The 8,322-nt window shown below is 36.1% G+C and overlaps 1 protein-coding gene across 1 annotated transcript in view; it reads right to left on the bottom strand.

Annotated features, from left to right (window-relative positions):
- Positions 1 to 8,322, bottom strand: part of Acss3 (acyl-CoA synthetase short chain family member 3) — a 162,242-nt gene that overhangs the window by 109,488 nt on the left and 44,432 nt on the right. Inside the window, exon 3 of the mRNA XM_076854912.2 lies at positions 2,874 to 3,062. Within this exon, the coding sequence (XP_076711027.1) occupies positions 2,874 to 3,062 (189 nt within the window). The remainder of the gene's footprint in view (positions 1 to 2,873; positions 3,063 to 8,322) is intronic.

The raw sequence follows: 8,322 nt of genomic DNA, 5'->3' as shown, positions 1-8,322 counted from the left end.
ATCTTAGACACTGTGCTATTTTAAATACAATATCTTAAGAATATTTCACAAATCATGAAAGTCTTTCTCTTAGTATCCTATTCAAACATGACCTAGCCCTCTCTGTCCTTAATCATTGGGTTATCATCCCATTCCTAGAAGTATATGGATTTTTGAAAATAATTATGTGCCCACATATTTGATAACTATTATTTATTATACTTTTCCAAGGTCAGTTCCAAGCACATGGAGGGAGCCTAATAAATAAATGTTGAATAAATAAATTAATAATTATTTTTCTTATATGTCTTATATACCAAAGTATATGACAAGATAACTTGAAAGGCATATACTTTATTTTATATTTTACATTTTTCAAAGCACCCAGAAGGGACTCAAAAAAAAAAAAATGTAAAAGTAACAGATAAATGTCAAATAAAAACATTTTCTTTCTTTCTTTCTTTTTTTTTTTTGTGGTGTGGGGATTGAATTGTGATTTGAATCCAGGGCCTTGTGCATATGAGACAAGCACTCTACCAACTGAGCTGCAGGTGGCATCGCTATACCAGACTTTAAACTGTACTACAGGGCAATAGTAACAAAAACTGCATGGTATTGGCACCAAAATAGACTTGTAGACCAATGGTACATAATAGAAGAGAGGACACAGAGACATAAATACAGTTATCACATACTAGACAAAGGCACCAAAAACATATATTGGAGAAAAGATAGCCTCTTCAACAAATAGTGCTGGGAAAACTGGAAATCCATATGCAGCAAAATAAAATTAAGCCCCTATCTCTCACCATGCACAAAACTCAACTCAAAGTGGATCTAGGACTTAGGAATTAAACCAGAGACCCTGTGCCTAATAGAAGAAAAAGTAGGCCCAAATCTTCATCATATTGGATTAGGCCTCAACTCCTTAATAAGACTCCTATAGTGTAAGAAATAAAATCAACAATCAATATATGGATGGATTCAAATTAAAAAGCCTCTTCTCAGCAAAAGAACAATCAGTGAGGCGAAGAGAGAGAGTCTACAGAATTGGAGCAAATACATCAGATAGAGCACTAATCTCTAGAATATATAAAGAACTCAAAAATCTTAACACCAAAAAAATAAATAAATAACCCGATCAATAAATGGGCCAAGGAACTGAACAGACACTTCTCAGAAGATGATATACAATCAATCAACAAATATATGAAAAAATGTTCAACATCTCTAGCAATTAGAGAAATGCAAATCAAAACTACTCTAAGATTCCATCTCACTCCAGTCAGAATGTCAGTTATCAAGAATACAGGCAATATCAAGTGTTGGAGAGGATGTGGGAGAAAAGGCACACTCATATATTGCTGGTGGGACTGCAAATTGGTGCAACCAATCTGAAAAGCAGTATGGAGATTCCTTAGAAAACTTGGAATGGAAACACCATTTGACCCAGCTATAGCACTCTTTGGTTTATACCCAAAGGGCTTAAAAGCAGCATACTACAGTGATGAAGCTACATCAATGTTTATAACAGCACAATTCACAATAGCTAAATTGTGGAACCAACATAGATGCCCTTCAGTAGATGAATGGATAAAGAAACTGTGGTATATATACACAATGGAATATTGCTCATCATTAAAAGAGAATAAAATCATGGCATTTGCAGGTAAATGGATGGAGTTGGAGAATATAATGCTAAGTGAAGTAAGCTAATCCGCAAAAAACAAATGCAAAATATTTTCTCTGATAAGTGGATGCTGATCCATAATGAGGATTAGCGAGAGCATGGGAGGAATAGAGGAACTTTAGATAGGGCAAAGGTGAGAGAGGGGAATAAAAGGGGTATGTGTTGAGAGCTACAGCCAGTCAGAATGGCCCCTGGAATTTTGCCAGTAGTAATGGTTGAGAGGGGAGCCATTAAGATGATGATAATTAAGTTAAGCTGTGTATAATTGCTGTACTGGATGATGCTGGATTGAAACAGGCTGTGTATTGAGTTGTATATGGACCCTGCTGTCCGACAATAGAGTTTGGGCAATAAAGTAGTTCCTGTTTGAACCTACAAGTGCCTCATGGCAGCTCGGTTATTTGTGCCCAGCCAGACTGCGGAAGGTATGGAGGTAGGAAAGACGGTGGAATGAGATGGACATCATTAACCTAAGTATATATATGAAGAAACGAATGGTGTGACTCTATTTTGTGTTCAACCAGAGAAATGAAAAATTGTGCTCCATATGTGTACTATGAATTAGAATGCTTTATGCTTTCATGTATAACAAATTAGAATAAATAAAATTTTAAAAAGATAAAACAACAACAATAAATAAATTTTAAAAAATATAAAAGAAGAAAAAATTAATTCATGAGGTGGTGCACACCTATAATCCCAGTGACTCAGGAGGCTGAAGTAGGAGGATAATGAGTTTAAAGCCAATCTCAGCAACTGCGATGTGCTAAGCATCTCAGTGAGACCCTGTTTCTAAATAAAATATAAAATTGGGCTGGAGATGTGGCTCAGTGGTCTAGTGCCCCTGAGTTAATCCCTGGTACTGCCTGCCCCCACCAAAATAATTAATTCATGACTTAACGGCTTGATAGTGAATTTGTTTTACCATTGAATAGCATTCCATTAAATAGATGCATGACATTTTGCTTATCTATCATCGTTGAAGGATATTTTGGTTGCTTTCAGGGTGTTTTGCTTGTTTGTTTGTTTTGCTGATTATGAATAAAGCTGCTATAAACAAAAAGAAAAACAAATTTTAAGTACCCCATTTGAAAAGGAGATCAAAAGAATTGATCCAAGATCAATTCTTGGATAACTCATCCACAGGTAAATATGGCTATAATATAGGTAGCTACAACCCAATTTCCCCCCAAAAAGCACTTACCTTTGCATGATCAATGCGACTGCTTAATTCTTTGGATGCGAATCCCCCAAATATGAGACTGTGAATGGCTCCTATCCTTGCGCATGCCAGCATGGTATACATTGCTTGTGGGATCATGGGCATGTAGATGACGACAGTGTCACCTTTTTGGATTCCATACTTAACCAAAACACCAGCCAGCTTAGAGACCTGTTACAAAATCAATAGATCAGCAAAGTTTTTCTGTATTATTTCAGTAAATATGTAAGTTAAGGCAGAAATACTTGAAGTTGATCATCCCCCTGGTAATGGATTTAAAAAGGTGAGAAAACACATATTTGATCATGGGTGATCAAATGGTTTAGATGGTGACAATAATAACAGACATATGCATCATAATTGATTATTAACCAATCTACTATTATTATATCATATGGACATTATTGCTTACATTTGCTTAATCCTAGGACATCTTTACCGAGCAACTATTATGTGTCAGACATAAGGTTTAAAGTTGGGAACATGAATCTGAAAAAGAAAGACACCAACCTGCCCCTGTGGAGCTTATATTCTAAAAGATAACCTGTCAAGTAAAAAGAAAAATAAAATAATGATAAGTTTAGATGAAAGTTGGGTTAACTATTGAAAGAAACGAGTAGATATTAAGAAAGAAAGCACTTCCATACACTTATAAGGCAAATAAGATAGACTCTATTATATTGTTATACCCATTTAGAAATAAGGTTATTAAGTCTGAGAGCTAATGAATTATTAACCTATGATCAGAAAAGTAGTAAGTCATATATCCAAGATTACTGACATCATATTCTACACTCTATTTTCTCAATCCAATTACTTTTTCTTTATAGTTTTTATATGAATTATTTATATAACACAATTTTCTTTTGAACCAAACACTTGAAATTCTTTTTACTTTCAACATTTTTTTTGTTAACAAACATACAAACTCTCTTTCCTCTTAATATGTATTTCTGCAATTTCTGATAATAAAGGCAAAATAGATCCTAAGCCCACACATGAGATAATTTGTTGCAAGAAATCTTTCCACAAGCAATTAGAGCAGGCCGTGCAAAGTATGGCAACCCTAAGTAGTTCGATATTTTTTCACTTAAAAATATTCCACTATAAAAAAAATGGTTCCTGCAATATAATAAGTTATATCTTTATCTCCTCCCTTGTCTTCCTCAGCCCTGCTGACATATCATTAAATAAAACAAGACAAAGATCTCTATTTTTCGGGTGCTTGTATTTTAGCAAATGAAATACTTACAAAAAAAAACCCAAACATGATAAAAACATTATATATATTAAAAGCTATGCAGGGGAGAAGAACAGAGAAGAGTAAACAGGGTTGGGAGTGCTGGGTAAGGGGCAGATGTCATTGTCAATGGGATAATTCGGGGAGACTTCAGCACAGACATGTAGGGTTGAGAATAAGCAGATCTTGGGGAATCGTTATTATTTTAGGCAGTGGGAATGACAGCACAAATGTATAAAAGGGAAGGGGAATCATGAGAGATTCAAGGAGCAGCACAGAGCCCAGAGACAAGAGCACAAACAAGTGAGAAGGCAGCTGTGGATCAGGCAGAGAGCTCAAGGGGCCTGCAGGAGCCCAGGAGACCAATGGAAGGACAGCTGGTTGCCTTTAAATGTGACTGTCCAACATAAAGAACAGAGGGGGCTTGGGAGAAGGAATTGGGCCACTTGCTGTTTGTGGTTTCTTTTATTTCACTCAATCTCTCCCACTTTCTGAAGAAGTTTAAGGAATTCTGAATCCTGACCATTTTCCTTTCTTTATTCACTGTCTCTGGGTAGAAAGGGGAAGATGTGGGCAGGGTTAAGAAAGAGAGAAAGTAAAATACCATCTCACTGATTTATTCTTCCCTATACTGCAAACTCTGTATTTGAGTGCTATGTTTAAGAACTTCATGGGAGGGGAAGGGAGGGAAAGCAGGGATAGGAAGGGCAGCAGAATAAAATAGACACTAGTATTGCTGTATGTATATACGTGACTGTATAACTAATGTGATTCTGCAACCTGTACACTCAGAAAAATGAGAAATTATACCCCATTTGATTCAAATGTATGATATGTCAAGATTATTGTACTGTCATGTGTAACAAATAAAAAATTTTAAAAAAGAATTTCAAAATGTCCAACAGAAAATTACAAGAAAAGTATCCCAAAGAAATATAAATCATAATGGACATCATTAAACAAAGTACATGTATGAAGACTTGAATTGGGTGTCAATATACATTATATACAAACAGAGATACAAAAATTGTATATATGTGTATTAAGAATTGTAATGCAAAAAAAAAAAAAGAATAGCATTACCTTAGACTAGGTAGAGAGAAGTGAAAGGAGGGGAAGGCAGGGGATGTGGGGATAAGAAAGATAGTAGAATGAAACAGACATTATTACTTTATGTATATATGTGACTGTATACTCAGAAAAATGAGAAATTATATCCCATCTATGTATGATATATCAAAGTATAAAAGTGCATTCTACGGTCATGTATAACTAATTAAAACAAATAAAAAAAACTTTAAAAAAAAAGAAATATAAATCATGAACAAATTCTATATGGTGCTCAAGAACCAAGATTAACACTAGGAAATTATAGCCAAACATTCCAGTGTATATTCCCTGCAGAAAGTGACCATGCTCTGTGATGACATTGGTGAGCTCCTCATTTAAGGTAGGGATCTAAAAGAGACAAAGGAGAAAGAGTTTGCTTATTCACAGCTATAATTCTAACACTTTGAATAGTGCCTGTTGTTGAATAAAAATAATCCTCAACCAAGATTCAACCTAGCATTGACCAAGTAGCTTTGTATTCCAGTCTCATTTCCTAGTGTTGAATGTTCCGGAAAATGCCCATACCTCTTCTGTCCTTTGAAGAAATGAAATCAAGAAATTTAAGATCTATTATTGCAATTTATACATCAAAATCATGGGTCATAGGGCAAATATGATCTATTTAAGTTGATGCCACATCACATCTTTAAAAACAAGCTGGCATATTAAATTTAGTACATCTCATTTACACTGTGGTTTAGAGATTGTTTGAGAGTATCCCTCAGGTTCATGTGCTGGAATTGGTCCCCAGTGTGGGAATATGGAGAAGTGCTGAAACTTTCAAGAGGCAACCAAGTCATTGCAGGCATCCCCCACAGAAAAGAGTAATGTAGTTCTGAAGAGGCTTCAGTTACTTTCTGCGACACCAGGTTGTTATGAAAAGAATGCCAATCAAAATCCCAAAGGCATTGCTTGTAGAAATAGATAAAGCAATCATGAAATTCATATGGAAAAATAAAAGACCCAGAATAGCAAAAGCAATTCTAAGCAGGAAGTGCGAATCAGGCGGTATAGCGATACCGGATTTCAAACTATATTACAGAGCAATAGTAACAAAGACAGCATGGTACTGGTACCAAAACAGGCGGGTGGACCAATGGTACAGAATAGAGGACACAGAGACCAATCCACAAAGTTACAACTATCTTATATTTGATAAAGGGGCTAAAAGCACGCACTGGAGGAAGGATAGCATCTTCAACAAATGGTGCTGAGAAAACTGGAAATCCATATGCAACAAAATGAAACTGAACCCCCTCCTCTCACCATGCACAAAAGTTAACTCAAAATGGATCAAGGACCTTGATATCAAATCAGAGACTCTGCGTCTAATAGAAGAAAAAGTTGGCTACAATCTACATATAGTGGGGTCGGGCTCCAAATTCCTTAATAGGACACCCATAGCACAAGAGTTAATAGCAAGAATCAACAAATGGGACTTACTTAAACTAAAAAGTTTTTTCACAGCAAGAGAAACAATAAGAGAAGTAAATAGGGAGCCTACATCATGGGAACAAATATTTACTCCTCACACTTCAGATAGAGCCCTAATATCCAGAATATACAAAGAACTCAAAAAATTAGACAATAAGATAACAAATAACCCAATCAACAAATGGGCCAAGGACCTGAACAGAAACTTCTCAGAGGAGGACATACAATCAATCAACAAGTACATGAAAAAATGGTCACCATCTCTAGCAGTCAGAGAAATACAAATCAAAACCACCCTAAGATACCATCTCACGCCAGTAAGATTGGCAGCCATTATGAAGTCAAACAACAACAAGTGCTGGCGAGGATGTGGGGAAAAGGGTTCTCTTGTACATTGCTGGTGGGACTGCAAATTGGTGAGGCCAATTTGGAAAGCAGTATGGAGATTCATGGGAAAGTTGGGAATGGAACCACCATTTGATCCAGCTATTGCTCTTCTCGGACTATTCCCTGAAGACCTTAAAAGAGCGTACTACAGGGATACTGCCACATCGATGTTCATAGCAACACAATTCACAATAGCTAGACTGTGGAACCAACCCAGATGCCCTTCAATGGATGAATGGATTAAAAAATGTGGCATCTATACACCATGGAGTATTACACAGCACTAAAAAATGACAAAATCATGGAATTTGCAGGGAAATGGATGGCACTAGAGCAGATTATGCTTAGTGAAGCTAGCCAAACCCTAAAAAACAAATACCAAATGTCTTCTTTGATATAATGAGAGCAACTAAGAATAGAGCAGGGAGGAAGAGCAGGAAGAAAAGATTAACATTAAACAGAGACATGAGGTGGGAGGGAAAGGGAGAGAAAAGGGGAATTGCATGAAAACAGAGGGAGACCCTCATTGTTATACTAAATTACATATAAGAGGTTGTGAGTGGAATGGGAAAATAAACAAGGTGAGAAATGAATTACAGTAGAAGGGGTAGAGAGACAAGATGGGAGGGGAGGGGAGGGGGGATAGTAGAGGATAGGAAAGGTAGCAGAATACAACAGTTACTAGTATGGCATTATGTAAAAATGTGGATGTATAAACCCATGTGATTCTGCAATCTGTACTTGGGGTAAAAAAGGGAGTTCATAACTCACTTGAAGCTAATGTATGAAATATGATATGTCAAGAGCTTTGTAGGATTTTGAACAACCAATAATAAAAAAAAAGAATATGCCTGGACTCTGACTCTCTTACTTCCTCTCTGAACATGTGTTCTCTCTCTTTCACACATAATCTTTCTATGATACCATCTACCATGTTTTGATGTAGCAAGAAGGCCCTCACCAGAACCAAGCACTCTGGTGCCATACACATGAATCTCCAAACTTTGAGCTTAATAAGCACTTTTTATGTGTAAAGTATCTAACCTTGGGTATTTTATGATAGTAACACAAAATAGACTGATACACAAATCTAGAATCATGTTTTCTTGAAAAAAAAAATGAACGGTCTAGCACAACCAGGTCAGTGTTCTAGAATGATAAATAATCATTGAAACCTGGTGCTAGCTGAGCATATTGCTATAGAACTACCATTCATAGGGGCGTTTATCATAGAGAATTTGCATTTGCTTTCCAGTCAAA

Source organism: Callospermophilus lateralis, chromosome 4, assembly GCF_048772815.1.
Source record: "Callospermophilus lateralis isolate mCalLat2 chromosome 4, mCalLat2.hap1, whole genome shotgun sequence".
Classification (NCBI taxonomy): Eukaryota; Metazoa; Chordata; class Mammalia; order Rodentia; family Sciuridae; genus Callospermophilus; species Callospermophilus lateralis.
The sequence above is the reverse complement of the archived record's forward strand: the minus strand, read 5'-3'. Positions and strand labels throughout refer to the sequence as shown.